Source organism: Stigmatopora nigra, chromosome 4 (assembly GCF_051989575.1).
Source record: "Stigmatopora nigra isolate UIUO_SnigA chromosome 4, RoL_Snig_1.1, whole genome shotgun sequence".
NCBI classification, from domain to species: Eukaryota; Metazoa; Chordata; class Actinopteri; order Syngnathiformes; family Syngnathidae; genus Stigmatopora; species Stigmatopora nigra.
This window is the reverse complement of record NC_135511.1, coordinates 5,081,834-5,101,212: the sequence shown is the minus strand read 5'-3', so window position 1 is coordinate 5,101,212 and position 19,379 is coordinate 5,081,834. Positions and strand designations below refer to the sequence as shown.

The following is a 19,379-nucleotide window of genomic DNA, read 5'->3' as shown; positions in this document are numbered from 1 at the left end:
TTAGGTGACTTAACTGTTTAAATGCCACTGACAATGATGCAACTCTTTACGGGTTATCATTTAGAAACGTCCAATCAGATTGAAGCTGGTGGGTGGCAGCAGATAAACAATCCTCCATTGTCTGCCATCTCTCCTACTTCAACTCAACTGGCGCGGTCAATGGCAGCCACTGTGTTAATAGTAGGTTTTACCTAATATAAAATACACAGAAATCCCCCTTATGGAATTTTTCTCATTCCATTTTCTTTTGTTAAAATATTGACCTTGAATAGCTGTGGAACTACGAGTTCTACGAGACCATCGATCCTTCTGCTGACATAGCAAACAATAAAGGACTAAGGCATGCTAAATTTAATTTTGACCTTTATGACTGCAAAAGTTGTACAAGCCAAACCTTCAAAAGTATGCATATACAACCCAAATAGCCAGTGGGCAGTCATACTCGATCATGGAAAACAAATAGATAAGCAATTTCCCTACAGCTACTAAATTACCACCATTTTCAACGTTATAAACATTGGACTGGAAATGACAACGCCAACTTTATACGTTAGTTGTTAAACAATGCCTAATCTAATCTTGGTTTGTCATCGCTTTGCATTAAAAACAAACTTGTGCCTGTTAGGTAGAAGCAGAGTGGGTTGAGAAGTAAGGATAAAGCACTAAAGTACCTTGAAGAAAATCAATTATGCATTCATGGAGGAGAGGATCTAAATACCACCGCCTAAGAGAAGCACAAGGAGCTATAATGAAATCCTACAATGGAAAACGTCTGTGTGTGCCTAGGTGAGGGCATGTACAACTCAGCCACAGCCCCCAACTCCCCCATGCTCTCAGAGGAATACCGTTTTCTCAAGTTTTCTCTTCTTTTTTTTGTCATAATTAGCATTCTGTTCTCAATTTGGCCGCTTAATTAGGTGTACATAACCTTGGATTTCCAGTAATGGAAAAACCGGAGGGCTCGCAAAATGAAGCCATCATCTTTAGTGATGAAGGCACCTGCAAACTATTGTACACAGCCTTGTCGGCATTGGCATCATTACATGCTCAAATTAACATTTTTTGTTCCACCTGTCTCCAGCCGAGGTAGTCCGGCTGTAACTGTGGAAATGCACCAGACATCTTCGAGGCATTGCCTTGGGGGTGAGATGTCTTTAATAGAAATGCTCCCCTTTAAAAAAAAAAAAACGGGGAAGTACTGGACAAAATACAGCTGGGTAGGATTCCACAAACCTATAGGCACATGGAATAATGATACCCGATATAGGAAAAATGGTCCAAGTGGTAAATCAATTGTGCGTATGAATTTGAGTTGATCATTGTGGGCAATTAAGAATAAAATGTTTTCCCAAAAGAGGACATAAAGCAACAAATTGTTGAAAAGATTATTCCATAAGTGTTTGTTTTTAGTTATTACTTTGTATTTGGGGGCTGACAGAACAAATAAGTGAAGGGAAAAATATCATTAGTTAACATTACTTTATTGTTGATGTCTATATTGCTCAATATTGCAATTGTAAGCCATTTTAGGGTGGGTCACCTTTTTTGTGTATCATGTGCAACCATATTTCCATTTTAAATATTTTAATACTAATTATTCTTTTTATGTATATTTTCCAGAAGCAATATACATGAAAAAAATAATAAAAGTAAAATTAATATAACAAACAATGTACTGTGGTTAGGCCTCACAACAATAATCTACCATTGTTTTTCTTTCTTTTAAAATTCACAGTATTTAATTTATTGCCAGCTATTGAAAATTATAGAGATATAAATTATTTAATCCAGAAGAACAGTTTTTCATTTTCATCGATAGCGGTAGATATATAATTTATTTTGACGTGGAAGCAAATGAACATCTGACTCAATGGCAGCCATTGATTTCAAAGAGTACCTAATTAAAAGCGATACACTTGATGAACATTTTGATATATTTTGTTCCTATTGTCCCCTTAAAAAGGCAGATATTTTGGGTTAATCATAAAATAAATTTTGGGTGAAAAATTCAGAGGTTTTATTTTCATACAATGTCTCCAAACCATTCATTAATTGTGGGGGGAGCTGAAGCCTATCCAAGCCAACGACCGGCACCAGACGGGTGACACCCTGAATTGGTGGCCCGCCAGTCCTGGAGCGCAATGAGATTCTAACCAATTACGCTCACACTTATTCCTAGTGGGAATTAAGAGTGTTCAACCAGCAGAGAACCCAGAGAACACCTACACAAGTCTGGGGAGACCATCCAAACTCCCCAAGAGAAGGTCAGAACCTGGGATCGATCTCAGAACTGTGAAGCTAACCATTCGTTTACTGGGTCGCCTTTCCGAGCCATATGTGAAAAAAGATGGGAGATTAAATGGCAGGGATGGCCAAACGGTGAAGATAAACTGTTCATGGTTATAGGACACCTAGCTGCAAACAGGAAGGGGAACGGCGCTGCCAGACGGCGACATTACAATGTAAAGAGTTGTGGCGGTAGGCTATGTTTCCCTCCATCTCTGTTCTTATGCGTGCTGAGATTATGCAAATAAAATGGCAGGCAGAGGGCAAGGCTGAGTAGGTTTCTGACGGGCCGTAGAGTACATAACATGTCCCACATTCAGCCAGCCAGACAGGCAACAGAGATACTGACAGAGAATAGAGGGTGGAGATGCTGGAGGGGAATGCTAAGAGACCCGAAAACACCCGATTGAGATCCTAAATTTCAACTCCCACCTTCCACCAATTGCTTTCATCAAAGATAGCCAAGTGAATGAACTCCATACTTTAATAGCCGATATTATAGAACATTTCGTTAAACGGGTACTTACGCTCATTGAAGGCATATTCAAACTCTTCCAGGGTTTGTGGAAAAGTGAAAGGGGGTTCATCTTTCTTCATGAGTTCATCTAAATCTATTCTTGAGAGCAGGTCTGGAAAAAAATGCAATGTCATTTCAGAATAATTACAGTTTGAATATGAAATATTTAGTTTGAAGCACTTAACCATTTCATTGACAGTTATATTGATATTGACATCAAATCCCTTTTAATTGTAAAAGCCTACATTGAGATATTATGTTTCACTGCAATTGTAATTTGACAATCTATTGTGATCAATACTGACCACACATGCATTATCGTATGTTTGTGTATTCTAACCCATGATCACCTCTAAGAGCTGTAGTTTTCTCTCCGTCCTCCTGAGCAGCCACTTGGGCCATTGCGATCACCAAGACACACACAGCTGGTTTAGCAGCACAAAACTGAGACCTAAGCATCAGGTCCCACCCGATTCACAGAGATGTCTCCTGTAAGATGTGAGAACAAAATAAGGAACACTTCCACCATTCAGTGATTCAAGGGAAGGAAAATAAAACAAGCATGCATGGCAGTGGTGATACTATATTACAAAAAAAATAAAACCTAGCAGACAGTTCATCGCAACAATTTTTCAGCAACTCGTGCTAGCATCCCTTTGCATGTGCATCTGTGTTGTTATTGGTTCCTCATCAAGTTATCACATGAGCAGTGAACTGATCACTTTTATTCGTTTCAAGACTTAAAACCTGGCGGTCCAGTGACGCAAGTGGTTAGCGCATCGACCCCACAGACAGCCAGGGTTAATATCCATGTCGGTCCACTTGTGTGGAGTTTGCATGTTCTCCCCAGGCCTGCATGGGTTTCCTCTGGGTACTCCAGTTTCCTCCCACATTCCAAAAACATGCATGGTAGGCTGATTGGACACTCTAAATTTCTACTATGTATGGGTATGAGTGTGCATGGTTGTCCATCTCCTTGTGTCCTGCGATCGCCTGGCCACCGATTCAGTGTGTTTCCCGCCTCAGGCCCGGAGTCAGCTGGGATAGGTTCCAGCACCCCCCGCGATCCTAATGCCGATAAAGCGGTTCAGAAAATGAGATGAGGCTTAAAACCTGCTATTACTAACTCAAAAGGATGCATATTTAAGAACGCCCCTAAGATCGAGGCGAGTAACGAGAAAGTCGTGCTTTTTGCTTCACATGCTTTCATAATCAAACCAGGACAAGGTAGATGAACAGAAAATAACGAGCAAATTGTTCATGTTTGACTCACACGGCTTGAGAACATGCAAACGGGAAACACGCTGCTGCTTCCTGGACAATATCTACAAAACAGGAAGTGATCTCAGGCAGATGCGCAGCGAAGGAGCCAAGCTTCCGGGTTGCCAAGGCAACGGAGTAGAAGCCTTTTTTTCTTAAAGACACAGCAGCGCGACTGCTGCTTCTGCTGCTCACTGATGGATAACCTTTATTGGACCAAGAACATGAGATAGCAGTGGAAGTACTACATCAACTATTGAGTCAAGTAAAAAAAAAAATTTGAAAGTATAACTGTCTATATAAAATGCACTCTCAAAGAATGGACTGGTTCAAAACTCTGAATGTTCAGATAAGAATCCCATGAATAAAATGTGCACATACTCATTTAGAGATCATTAGAACGCACCAAAGAAGAAGAAAAAAATGCTACTGCCTATTTCAACTGACTATGGCCATAAGATGTGGTACACCCTGAATTAGTTTCCAATCAATTGCAAGGCACAATAAAAAAAAACAATTAAAAAAACACTTAACCCTAATCATAACACTTATACTTAAGGATAATTTAGAGTAGGTGTTGCGAACACGTGGCTCTTGAGCCGCATGCGGTTCCTGGCCAAAATGAATGCTGCTCTTTGCTTCTTATTATATTTTTTATACTGTGGCCCTTTACACACATGCAGTCTATCACAGCTAGTGTTGGTGTGTGCAGCTAGTAAAATATTAATACTTTCTGTGCATTGCAACCAAGTCGTGTGCTCAAATCTCTATTACGGACAAAACTAATCATAAATATATCATCGGGTTAAAAGGTTTCAAGGTCTGTTTTTATACAGCTATGTTTACCCTTGAATATACTATGCACCTGAAGTAAATGTGAACGGTGAAGCGTTTTTTATTTGGAATAGGCTTAGTGTACAATCTACATTTGTAAAAGAATTGGTTGCGGCATAAAAAATGTACCTGTTTTAGCTAACATAACACTAAGGCAGGTTTGAAAGCATTTTGATTGAAATGTTTACGCGGTGCTAATAATCCTCAATTGAATCCAATATAATAGAATATTCAATATATTTTGGGGCTGCATTCTTTGTAATGATTTGTTATGATTCGTATTGTCGGATTCCCTGACAGGTGTCAGCCAAATCCAGCACCTTTCCGCAAACGAAACAGTACGAAACACAAAGTGGGTTTATTCAAGGATGGCTGAAAAAAATAGGAAGAAAAGGTAAAGCGGTTATCTTAAAAGAACAATTTAGTAATCCAAGCACTTGTGATTTTTTTTACTGTGAAATACTTCACATTTAGTAAGATTGATGGTCCTGTTGTTGCTGTTTAGCAAGAGTTCTGCAACAGAGACTAAAATTGAGTTGCTAAATATGTTATTGCCTTTTGTGTCATCAAAATGTTTTTGTATTTATAACGCTCCTTCGTTTGCATTAAAAACCAAATATCATTTGGAGATCTAAAGGCATGTTAGTGCTTTTTAATATTACAATTTGACTTTATTACCCCAAAACATTGCATGAGGATGTGTGCTGAATATTTCGTGAAAAAAAATTAAAAAAAACACCACTATTGCAATCTATTAGTACAGAGAAAAAAATTTTATCATGCGTTGCCAAACACTAACAGATAATACACATTGTGTTCGATTTTCGAAGAGGCTTCTATCAAAAACAAACATCATGTCTTTTCCCTGCCGTAATTTGAAGTTTTATTTTCTTCAGAAACCAAGAAAAAATGTATCCTGGCACCAACATCTTTACAAACATTGTCTGGGAAAAAAAAAATCCCATGATCACACAGTCCCATCTTGTCCCAGACAAACAAATGTGCCTTGTCTCTTCCCCAGAACCCGATGTCTAGAGATGTGCTCCAAAAAGATGAAATGTAACTGATGCAGAGAGGCAAAAAAGATACACAGTTAGTGTGAAGGACCCATTTTTTTTCTATCAAACAATACACACACATGCTGTAGATACTTGCATTATACAGTGCACACAAGACACACTCTAATACCTTGAAAGCCGCAAGTGCGTATTACAACTAAACATTTACAACATGATAAAAATTGCAACTGCTCGGACTGTTATTGGGCAGCAGTTTTATCGGATGCTTGCTGTCCCCCTTGGGTCCGCTCAGCCGTCGTTTCATCTGCTTCACGAGACTCCTGCATTCCCGCGCCGCAGTGGCAAACAAAATAGGCTCTTTGGAGTTCTTCTGTCATCATTTTTTCATCGTCTTCCAGCTCTGCACCATCCTGCATCTCCCACCTGAAAACATAAAGCAGCGTGAAGGGTTACGGCTGAGAAATGCACAGGAGTCTGACCACTAGACCGACTGAGGTGGAGGGAACTGTTTTTTCAGGCTAAAGCCGACGAATAATTATTCAGACTTGTGACGTCAAGTTCAGTTGTATTCAACTTAACAATTTTTACATACCACAGCTTGAGTAGTATTTTTTCTTTTTGATTTAAGATCTGATGACTGATTGGATTATTGAAAAATGTTAAATTTTTGTTTGCCTTTCAAAATATTGAATTATTGGGATCAATAAGTAAAGTGAGTTTTGAGTTATTTTCTCCTGGTTTGAATTGAGGATTTTCCTAAAGGTGGCTTTAAGAGGAATTCCATTGCTATGCATGAAACAAGTCAACATGATGCATACCCTAATGGGAGTTTGCCAACTTTGTGATTTTTGATTTGTGAGTCAAAAAGCTCACAGCATGCCCCATTATATCAGTACTTGCCTAAACACCTTTAAATGCCAATTCACCAAACGTGGGCTTAACATTAACACACATGACAACTGCCAATCAGAGCGAAATAAAATATAGTGTATAAATTCATTAATTCATTCATTTTCTGAAATGCTTATCCGAATAAGGGTAGCGGGTTGTGCTGAAGCCTATCCCAGTTAACTACGGACACCAGACAGAACACACTCTGAATTGGTGGCCAGCCAATCTCAGAGCACATCCATTGATGCTCAAACTCAGAATTAGGGGCAGTATAGTGTTCAACCAGCTAACTCTGCATGGTTTTGGGAAGGGGGAGGGAACCGGAGGTCTTTAATTTTCCAAACTGCTTTTCATCAAAAGGGCCATGGGGAGTGCTGGAGCCTATCCCAGACAACTACGGGCATCAGGCGCCGGACAGCCTGAATTGGTGGCCAGCCAATCACAGGCCACAAGGAGATGGACAATCATTCATGCTCACACTCATACCTAGGGGCAATTCAGAGTGCTCAACCAGCCTAGCCTGCGTGTTTTTTTGGGACGTGGGAGGAAACCACAGTACAGGGAGAAAGTCCACGCAAGCCCGGTGAGAACATGCAAAGTCCACACAGTGATGCCCCACCTGGGATCGAACCCTCGGCCCCAGAAATGTGAGGCCAACTTTCTAAGTACTCGCCCACCGGGCCGCCCTATTGTATGAATTAAATGTTTGAATTGGTAACTGTACTGATTTTAAATCATATCACTAAATGTATCAGTGATTTCCAATCAATTTGAACTGGGGGTTTTGGCAGCAAAGCTAGACATTTCAGTTCAAATATGGCAGCCAATGAGATAATAACACATTGGTTCTATGTCTTCTTTAAGTGCCTGTCTCTAACACATTCTACAGAGACACATCAAGCGTGGTCACGTTGTTGTTAATCCACTCTCAGTGTTTCAATGGAGTCACTTGACAAGTGACTGCGGTCAATCAAATCCATATGGATACCTGTGAGTTTGCGCATCATACTTAGTCTGCAGTGAGATTACGCCTGCCTGACTGCAAATGATTGCATTTTCATTGCAGTCTTACCATCTCTTTTTATCCCGCATCCGTCCTTCTCCAATTCTTCATTGCATCTTTGAACATGTTTCATATCGTTGTGTGAGAGAAAGGGACGAAGGGGTGACCCAAGCGTGACTACATCATGCACATGCAAAACACCCCAGTGTGTATTTGTTCGGGACATACATTGTCTTTCCCTGCACCAGTGCCCCTGTCACAGTTGTAATTACCACCTGGAAGGGGAAATGGCCTATTTATCTAAATACATGACACTATCCTTTTTTTGTCTCACTGCATTCCCCTGCCTGGCCAAGCAGCTTTATATCCTGTTCTCATTTTGTTTCAGTGCCAGCACATCCTCAAATAAGTGAAGAGGTGACGGGATAAAGCTATGTTCAGACTGCAATCATTAATACACAAATCGAACTGTTCAGACTGCTGTCACATTTCCCAAAAAAATAATCAAGTCATATTTAAAACCACATAAAACTAGTCTAGGTCAGATTTGGAATTTTAAAATCCATGTAAATAAACAGTTTAATGATGACCTGCAATAGTATGATGTTGATTCTTTGGACAATGATATTTTCCAGTACTACCAAATCTGATACTATCCACTAAAATTTCAGTCAAATCAATTTAATACTTAAAAATGAATCAATTAAAATGAATAAAGAGGCGTGGCAGGTGAGTGGTTAACGCATTGGTCTCACAGGTCTCGGGTACTGCGTTGAAATCCAGGTCGGTCCACCTGGGTGAAGTTTGCATGTTTTCCTTGCACCTGTGTGGGTTTCCTCCAGGTACTCTGGTTTGCTCCCACATTCCAAAATCATGCATCCTTGGCTGATTGGACACTCTGAATTGCCCCTAGGTATGAGTGTGAATGGTTGTCCGTCTCCTTGTGGCCTGTGATTGGCTGGCCACCGATTCAGGGTGTCCCCCTAAGCAATGACACTGTTGATTGATGTGTTTCATTTTCATTCATTTTGATTGAATCTAGATTAAAAAAAAAAATCAAATTTTGGTTATTTCAAGTTGAAGTCTGCACTAACCGAAGAGACAACCAACTTAGAAGTCTCTTTCAGTTACCTAAAGAGAAGAAAAACACTCAATAGAAAGGTAACCAAAGTCTATTGGAGAATTTGTAGCACCTAAAGGCATGAGAGTGAGCAAAATGGCAAGGAAGAGAAGAAGGTATGCCATTGCTTTTTCAATGTTTAATTTTCAAATAGGATTAAGCAGAATGACATTTAGCTGAAGGTTACAGGCTCAGCATTGTCTTAGCTGATATTGATATGCAGGAGGCGCCCTGCTTGTCACTGGGACAAACACTGTTGATGAATGAGAAGCCTTTCCCCAGGAGGGTGTTAAGTGCAAATTTGAAATGAGCGAGAGGCAAAGGTTGGGAGAGAGGAGAAAGAAACGGCAACCACAGATTCAGAAGGAATTAGCATGATAGCTGCCGTGTACACTCTCACTAGATAATGTTGCCCAAAGTGTAAATTGTTCCCTTAAGTATGGCTCGTGTATGGAGAATGAAAAAATAATAAGTAATAAAAACGCAATGGCTGAATTGGCGGGTGTATCAAATTTCAAGAACTACAACACAAAGGCTGTTAGAAATGCATAAGTAGACTCAACTTGACAAGAACTTCATCCTCTTTTCGCCAAGTTTCCACTGGAATTTACATCTTAATAAGGGGAGTCTCACTCTCTAATTCTTACGGGCTCTCCTCATTTTTCATGCATTAATACTGGAAGCTGCTGACTTGGCAATTCTTCTGAATGCAGAATAAGACACAGTATTAAGCCTCATATATTTACAGGATTGATGCAATGTGAGATTCTCTTTGAGGGTAAATAATAGGCTACCTTTTAACTGGAAGGGCTCATCATGTTACCCTCCTAGTCCAAATGGATTGGACATCTAATAGCGTATACACAGAGCTGGCGACCCGGTGACCAAGTAGTTAGTGCGTTAGCCTCACAGTTCAGAGACCGAGTTTGGACATTCCTGTGTGGAATTTGCATGTTCTCCCTGCGCTTTGTGTGGGTAGTCTGGTTTCCTACTGCATCCCAAAACTACGAATAGTAGGCTTGTTGAACACTTTGAATTGTGCCTAGGTATGAGTGAGTGTGAGTGTGAAAAAAAAATAAAGTAGGTCCCAAGGTCATTAAACACAACCAAAATGGATACGTACATACAGTGGACTGTGAATTTTTGTGAACGATAAAGAATTTTACTCCCCATTATACTCAGAAAAACATAAATATATGTATATAAATATTTCCTCCGATTTGTGTCATCTTTGACTTACTATGTGATGACACATTTTATATGGCTTTTTTATTTTGCTGTGATAAGATCAACATGATTTATTTTTTGCGGCCACACAAATGAATTTGGTACCTGAGCCATCAGGGTAACATCTGTGGTTAAGAAGGAAAAAAAACACATCTCAATAAAAATACAACTTAAGGCGATAAGTACCACTACACAACCATCACCTAAAAAAAACAACAGCAAAATCTAACATACAAAAGTTATGTCAATAAACTAAAGAATATGCATGACAACAAAGTGCTTGCACAATAATGGAAAGCATCAGCTAGTGGCTCCCTCTGCAGCTTTCACAAATAGGCTTCACCCTATCTCCAAGTCTGTGTTGGATATATTTGCTCTGATTTGGATGCACTCACCAACTGCCACTGGGATGAGTGTTTGTTTAAAAGGCTGGCCTGTCAAACATGGTGCGCTACCGACAGCCAGACACGAGGCTAGATGACTTTGACAGCAGCTCTAATCAGTGGCTTTGCACATTGCCTCAGGGCCTGGAGGATTCATCATAACCCAAGCCTAAATATTTAAAGTGTTAAACTTTCCAAAGGTCACAAGCTTTTCCATGCATGCCATGGCGACATGTGTCACAGCGGTAGGGCAGAGAAAAGCGGGCAGCACACACAGAGACAGAACATAATTAAAACACAGTTTCTTCCCCATTTTAATCCCTACAAGACGCCGTTTAGATTATTTTAAACTACTTGTAGCCAATTTGACTGGAGGTCACTGAGTTAAACATCTCATTTAGGGTTTCAGTTTGGGATGTGCGTGACAGATTAATTTGACAAGTATTTCTATTTAAGATTGAGAGTGATACAAGACAGGGCACACATGCCAGACAATTATGACAATTAGTGGTTTAGAACTGTCTTCTGCTTGCTTCACTGGCATCTTTTTCTGCCACAAAATTACAGAAAGCTTCTGAAATAGAGTGTAATGGTTAAAAAAATGATAATTTTAGTTAACAGATTACACACAAAGAAGACTCATCTGCAGCTTTGAATGAATAGGCGTCCAATTCATTTGAACAGGGAGCCCTCCGACATCAAATGGACTGTGCGTCTACAAGTACCATATGAATGGCACCAAAAAATTGAACGTTTGTCACCATCAGATGCACTCAAAAACATAACAAATTCAACTAAGACAACAGAATCGGAAAGTGCCAAGTACAAGTAGCTCGTTTTAGTGGAAAGTTCAGTGACTACGTATTCATACAAATACTTGACTACATGTGTGCATCTTCTTCAGACTGAGCGTGACCGTGTTAAGTCCATACTATCTCATTTCACGCTCTTGCACTTGGCCTTTGGTGTAACACTTCCACAGGCAACATTGAAGTGGAGTCACAGCCCACTGTGCACTTTTCCACCCAGGTGTCCAAAAGTGGAGTGCATGGGAATAAATCATTGTAGGGCATGAGTTGAGCTGGCACTAGGGAAGAAACAACGGAATTCTGACGTCCTGAAGGTTCGCAGCTTGCTAATCTTGTACTTGCTTTCACTTAAACAATTATTCTTTTGATTACTGAATTGGTGGCCAGCCAATCGCAGGGCACAAGGAGACGGACAAGCATTTGTCCTCACACTCCTGCCGAGGGGCAATTTAGAGTGCTCAACAGGCCGACTCTGAATGTTTTTGGGATGTGGGAGGAGTACCCTTGACCCAAGAACTGAGATGCCTGCCTTTTTACATACAAAGAAAACAAAAAACAAAAAAATGCCCATTGCTACAAAACTGAACCAAATCAAAAACACATTATAACTTTATCTATATTGTTTTGTGTCAAGCCATGTACCTGGATACATAACTAAATTGGGCATATTACCTAGATTCTCAATCTTAAAGCCAAGTAACTTGTTTGAAAAAAACTCAATCTAACTCCAAATCACTATGAAATCAATTCAAATCTTCTGCTCAAGTATAACCTTTTCAACAACTCCACCAAGGCTAAGCAAAGTTTGAAAAATGTGTGATTTAGCCATTCTTTGTTCATTAAAATTTGGAGGGATATTTTTTATGGTTGCATAATGTAGAATTTAATTTCTCCTATATATGGTACAGGCTGGATTGTAACAGTGCTATGTGATATCAACATTAATGCTACCCTACAGTAAAGTGAAGGACATTGCTCGTTGTGCTTTTGACATCGGTTCCAAGATTAACAGATGGATACGAAACCATTAAAATACAGAAAAGAGGGATTATCTATTGTTTGGAAATGGATTTTGTACATTGCAGTCCAGTTTACTTGGGGGTAAACGAAAAGTTCACAATGCAGGGCAAAGGAACACCTCTTTGACTCCATTTCTATTGGAAAGCAAAAATCTAATTCAATTTTGATATATGCCTGGGCTGAACTACGAGGCGGAGGCAGATTGTAAGTGACAGCCATTGGACAGTTGGCCGGATTTGAATATTGACGAGACAGAGACTTGACAGGAAGGATTATGCTCTACCTTCCGATTTAGTAGCCACTGCACTGATCCATTGTATTGTCAGATCAAGTCACTGTCAGCTCTACAGTATGTTCATGCACTGATGCCACTCAGTATTAGACCCCACCTGGGATCCTCCCCAATGCAAACTGATGGCCACTCAGGAGATACAAAGACATACGTAAAACCAATTAACTTGGACAACAAAGAAGTATTTTAAAGAAAGTACTTATTTTCAGGACTGATATATTTTCCTGTAGAACTGACAAATAAATTTTGATATTTACTTTTCTATTCCCATTCTGTTTCTTTTGAGGACATATTTACTTGTCAAACTTCATTTTGAAGATAAAACCAGATCTGATGATTTATGTAGATGTGATGTACACTAACTCAGTTCAGAATTGAGGAAAATCTAGAGAAAGAAAAAAACAAACAAACAAACAAGCTAACAATACAAGAAATAAGAAAGATATTAGCTTCCCTGTTTTAATGAGATTTTTTTTCCTGCTCAGTTGTTATTTTGACATTGAGTAAGACCGATGCACAAGCAATGACAGTAATTAGATAACCTAATTCCATCTTATTTTCAGAGAAGCAGATTCCATCAACTTCAAATGTTTGGTCTTCTTAGAATCTTACATCGCTTAGTATTATTTCACTTTTGAAATTGAATGTTCATAATTAGAATGTGGTACTAAAACCATTATTATCAAACAGGTATGCTATATTTGTAATATGAAACAGAAGATGTAATTTTGGGGAAGGGGGTTATGAGTTTAAAGGTCACAGGGCAGAAATAAATGTGTACATTCTGCTCAAGATAACTCCAGAAAAAATAAAGCGATTGTTATCAACCTTGCTGATCTGTTTTTAATAGCAAAAGAGTTGATTGAATATAAGGCTTGTGAGGTCAGATGTCAGAAGACGCTTTTGCATTACTTGATAGTGGATTAAACGTATTTGGGTAGGTGATATGATGCAAAATGAAAAGGTCAAAAGTCATATTGCTCAGAAATATGGCAATGATAAGATTGCAGAATAGTCCTCTAGTTTTAAAATTACAAAAGACTTGTCTCGTTTATGTATCGACCGTTTCATTCATTCTGAAACATACTTCTGACATGATTATGGTGGTTATTTGTAGGATGGTTAAGGGGTTTGAAGTGTCAACATAGGCAGCTAATAATGATAAATAATACACCAAATTCCAAATGCTAAGGAAATGAGCACATATTTGAATTGCTGCAGATGTGCTGTGGGTCCAAATTTTTCATGCAAGATTCCAGTCTATTATTTAGTGTCATGTGTATTATGAGCACACAATTCAAAGCCCTCAGTCTGCATGCTTGCAGCTCCTTGTCTATTCTCTCCAGTCATCCAGAGGGAAGTTTGTGTAAATTTGCAGGGGCTTAATTACTGAATAATTTAGACCATGCTGCAAATTAATGTAGACATTTCCATATTAATGTGTTTGCCGACCCATTCCACGTGTTTGTGCTGTGGACGGGAGGGTAGCAATTATCACAGCACATCATAGCGGTTGTGCCGGTATTTCAGACATCATTAGGCTGCTTGTCCACCCCTGTGTGACGGTGAGCACTCGGCAATTGGACACAGTTTGATATGCTCCTCAAATGGGCTTTGTGGGTATGCTTTATGAAATATAGTTTCATGAGACCAAAAATTGTACACTACAAAAAAAAATGCATGTACCCAGAATGGACCATGAAAAAAACAGGATACTTTGTTAACTACATTACATTTATATACATTTTAACTTTTTTTTTAAATGTGGAACCAGATTGTCAACCTGCACCATCAATTTAACAGTTGAGAAAGTTGAATATTGAGCCAAAACCACAGTCTAGCTCCTACCGAGTAGCTCTGCAAACTCGTTTTTTGTTATCGGGGAGTAGGGTTTTCTAACCTTCTACAGTCTACACGCATAGCACTTACTCCACCCAACATGTTTTATGTTTTACCTACACACTAGCTGGTTGTAAACTAGCATCAGCTACTCTGGGGCAGTCTGACCCAAGTGAGGCTATTAAATAGCATCTTTGGCCCTTCTGATTACCAATCACTTGTTCTGGAAATACTTTCACACAGGGAAGTAGGGTGAAGTGTCTTAACTGTGGGCACAACGACAATGTGGATAATTAGGAGCTGGGAACCTACAACCTTCTTTTGACTGTTGTTTCTAAATATAATTCATTCACCATCCATACCGCACATCGTCCCTCACAAGGGTTTGCGGGGGTTGCTGGAGCCTTTCCTAGCTGATTTTGAGCAAAAGGCAGACTACACCCTATACTGGTCGCCAGTAAGTCACAGGGCATTCTAAATGTAAAGAAAGTATAAAAACTCATATTAAAAGTAAAATGTAGCTTTTCAAGAAGCCCAGCCAAACCTTGCTCGATAGCCTAAAAAGTGTATATAGCTTAAAATTAGCCTAACATCAATCTTTTAGCAACATAAGATGTTGGAATACCCAGAGAGAGAACACACAGGCGTGGGGACACTCCCAGAAGAATTTATCAGGAAAAACTAGAAGAATAACAACTGTTCCAACTTTCTTCAATGTAAACTTTAGTGGGTGATGCTTCCCCTGCACTCAACATGTGCCTTCAATCTTCCAGTCCAACAATGTTCTCAATGCACAAGATCTGCAGGTCCCCAAACTATTTTGGAGACAGTTAATTAGAGCTCCCTTTAACATCTTATCTCCCCCCGTGTCGCGCCTGTCTGCATTTGGGTCTACTCCTTTAAACTTTGTCACCAAATGCATAAAATATCACCCATGAATTAATGAACAAAGATGATACACATAAACAGTCAGTAACTTTGAGATTTTGCCCTGTGTGAGCACTGTATAAGCACAAATAGTGAGAACAAGCGCTTGTACTATCTCCCCACTGAACCATGTACAGAGGGGAGAAATGTTCATTGTGATTTCACCCCACTATTCTACCAGGAAAAAGAATATTACTTATTCAGCACCTTGCCTTTGTTATTTGTGCATATATAAACTGTCAAATCTACTAAGGAGCATTGAGGCTTGAGAAACTGTAACTTGCTCTCAGACAAAGGCCTCGATCTCAAACATTGATCCGGCAAAACTTCTCTTCAAAGCATGCCACATATTTCCTTAGCCACTATGAATATAATGCATATTGCATAATGTGGAACTTTACTTTCTGTATGCAGTTCAGCTTTGCAGTGGCAGAATATGGTGCGAGCTCATAAGAAATAACATGGAAATGGCTAGGGTTGAGACCACACTGTTTGAAATCAAGACCATATTATTTGCAATCAAGTTCGGTATGTAACACAATTCAGACTTTTTAAAACGCAGTTTAATTCTTTTTTAGAATGATTTTTTTTAAAATCCGATTCAGGCTCTTTCACGTATGGATGAACATTTTCACATCTAACCAACTCCTCCTGAACAGGTGAAAGAGACCACTACTGTTCTAAAAATAAAATAAAAAACAAGAACCATGGCAGGAACAATGGTAAGGAAATGAAATGTCTATGTCTTCTGATCATATACTCGTGATTTTGAGTTAAATAGACTAAACCGTCATATTAGGATTCTTTTTCTGACATTTGTTACCTTTGAGCTCATTACCACAAAAAGTAATCACCTCTTCCTTTACATATTACCAACATAACTTTCAAAGTTTATTTTTGTTAGATACAGACAAGTGAATACATAGATACATAGATTTAACCAACTGATGGGAGAAATAAAATAAATGTATGTGAAAACATAGTTAAAGCTGCTGTCATTTACTGGTGTGTAATGGAAAGCTTGTAACGCATTGAATGAATATATTCATGATAGTGTTTTTCTTTAAAACCACAGTAATGAATTGGAAGTGACTAAAAGAAAATAATTAGTCTGAGACCAACCATTTCGGGAGTAAAGACCCTCTCAAAACCACTTTCGTTAAGTAAAACACTGATGACCATTCTGATTGGATGTAAAAATATGTCTCTTCGGAATATCATACACATTTGTAAGTTTCACATATCACTTATTAACAATGAACAGTGGTGAATGGGAAAATTGTAGGGTTGGGTATTGTTAACAACCTAACTTTTGTTTTTTTGGCTAACACTGATTCAAATGTGTTGGGTTTATTCTGTTTTACTATTATAATAGTTATATTAATTCATTTCTTTATTAAATCATTCTCTTTCTTTTCTCTGTATTAATTCATTACTTTGTTAAATCATTCTCTTTCTGTTTTTCAAAAGTGTTAAGGTCACACCAAGTCATCTTTAACCTAGACAGCCTGTTCCAGGATGGTTATACAAACAATCCACCCAATCTGGGTCCTTGAGATTTGGTGGGCCCTTGGTGACGAGGACAGGGCTATTCGGACAATAACAAGAATATTGTTATCGTTATGTAACCGTACACTTCGGGTTTTTCTGTATGTAACGATTATATGATTATGATTATATTATATGATTCTTAGGTCAAGGAGGTTGTATAATTACTCTAATCTAAATGTTGTTAGGTCTAGTCCCTGTTTTTGTTATTAGTAAAATACTTTGATTGTTATTGTAGTCCCAGATGTTGTTTTTACTCATACGTGATGGAATGATCAACAACTCTGTAACTTGTGACCATAAGAATGGGACGAAAACGTCTATTCGAGGAGACGTTCGGAAGTTGTAAGGTGACACTTGCTGACTCTCCCCTTCGGAGGCTATCTGTTGTATCCATTTCTATTTAATTAAATGTCAATAATTGAATAAGATGTCTTCCTGCAGTTATTGATAATTACGGACGAAGGTAATTATTAATGAACCTGACAAAATGCTTCAATGTTGATTCAAAAACCAGTAAGAAGACACATTAATGATTCCCATTACCAGTTTGTAAAAGCTGTTTTTGAGGTATATGAGGCATATGAGGTATGAACCTTTACAGGTTTGCGTATTTTACATATTTGCTGTTGACGGCAACGGATTGAACATTTATCTATACAAGTACAGAGTTAAAAATCATGTTTTTTTCTAATTTTGTACTATAACAACTATCGGGTCCTTGGAGGTCTTTGTTAAAATCTACAAACAATGCTGCTCTCGTGAGTATGTCGGTCGAAAATAGCTCCAAGTGGTCGATAATTGGGTATAGCATGTATTGTGTATGTGGCTGAATTTAGTCTTGTTTTATAATGACATTATTAGCAGCGGGCTCCTGTGGCTTGCGAGGGGCTGCAATGTACTGATTAGTCCATTCAGACATTGATCTCACCTTGTTTTTGCTGTGCGTGTGGCTGTATCGGATCAGGGCCTCATTCTCATACTATTTCAAACGGTTAATTTTCTGCCATGATAATGACAGATGTAAAGGGTTAAGGAGATAAACAAAACCCTGCCGTCACCTTATTTAATATCAAATGCCACTTAATTAAAGCTGTACATGTTTTCAAACACTTTGCATAATTTATTGCTCTGCTCCTCCCGAATCCAGATCCTATCTTATGCACTACTTTACCCATTTCTTTCGTATAATAACAAAGTTCGAATGCTCTTTCTCTCTCTCTTTCTTCCAACAGCAGTGTGACGGAGATAAGCAGGGCGGTGAAAAGCCATTATAAGTTGTGCTTCACCTTGTAAGGATTTGATGCTGTGTTGTCACCTCAGGAAAACATGCACACGAGAAACCTCAGGCAATGCTGCATACAAGCATTGTGTAGCTCTTTTAGCAATGTGACATCACCATTGATGAGTACACAAGCAAAAGGAGGAAGCGTAAAAGTGGGTCCGTAAGGTGTGCTCTATGCAAAGTAAACATCATTTCGAAAGCTTTTGAAGCCAGATTAAATTTTGTTTGCATGTTCTGAGTGAAGCGCCGAGGTGTTGAAACGCCGGTGACATGTATGCTATTGATGGTGCAATATGTCCAAGGATGGCAGTGATCATTCTTTCAAAACTTTCGAGCGTTATCGAGGCCATTAACATTTCTACTGATATAAAATGTTAAATTATTTGTATTCATTGATCTGGCATCCATATACGCAGACATTTTGTGTCATGTAGGCTGCACATATGTACCAATTGTTAATGTAGTAGTTTTCGAAATGACAAAATATGGCATCCAAAAATGTGGACATCATATTTTGGGTTCTAGCTCATTCACAAGGTGATATTCATATGTGGACAGAATTGGTTATTTATATATATATTTTTAAATAACCAAATATAATCACTGGCTTTATAAATGCTTAATATATCGGTAAGATGAAAGTAAAAAAAGACGGGAGGTGAAACAGCAATCAGGAGCAATTAATGTCAAAGCACATCAGTCATATCTAATGAATAACAGGCAAATTGTGGCACATTTTTCCAGTGACAACAGGAAATGTCAATTGCATTTAAACAGGGCTATTGGCGTCAATAGCAGCCACTTAGTACAATGAGCTAAGGAAGAACAAATATTTCTCACATCCCAGCAATTAGTGAGTTTTTGCAAATCATATTTTAGGTGAAAACATTCATTCATTCATTTTCTGAACCGCTTATCCACACAAGGGATGCAGGGGCACAAGGAGACAGACAACCATTCACACTCACACTCATACCAAGGGTTAATTTAGTGTTCCCACTGCATGTTTTTTGGGATGTGGGAGGAAACTGGAGTACCTGAAGAAAATACATGCAAGCCTGGGGAGAGTATGCAAAACTCACACATTGAGGACAGACCTGGGATCGAATCCTCAACCCC

At 38.8% G+C, this 19,379-nt stretch overlaps 2 protein-coding genes across 3 annotated transcripts in view; both read right to left on the bottom strand.

Annotated features, from left to right (window-relative positions):
- Positions 1-4,170, bottom strand: part of LOC144196090 (cotranscriptional regulator ARB2A homolog) — a 90,701-nt gene extending 86,531 nt beyond the window's left edge. The window contains exons 1-3 of the mRNA XM_077716083.1: positions 4,077-4,170; positions 3,154-3,292; positions 2,814-2,915 (exon numbers count right to left, since the gene is read on the bottom strand). Of these exons, the coding sequence (XP_077572209.1) occupies positions 2,814-2,915; positions 3,154-3,262 (211 nt within the window). The 5' untranslated portion in view covers positions 3,263-3,292; positions 4,077-4,170. The remainder of the gene's footprint in view (positions 1-2,813; positions 2,916-3,153; positions 3,293-4,076) is intronic.
- Positions 4,171-5,622: 1,452 nt separating this feature from the next.
- kiaa0825 (KIAA0825 ortholog) overlaps positions 5,623-19,379 on the bottom strand; it is a 116,180-nt gene continuing 102,423 nt past the window's right edge. The window contains exon 23 of one of the 2 annotated variants that reach the window (XM_077714338.1): positions 5,623-6,339. In XM_077714338.1, coding sequence (XP_077570464.1) covers positions 6,156-6,339 — 184 coding nt within the window. In that variant the 3' untranslated portion in view covers positions 5,623-6,155. Of the gene's footprint in view, positions 6,340-8,732; positions 8,849-19,379 lie in introns of those variants that run through there. The other variant, XM_077714339.1, reaches the window with a different exon arrangement.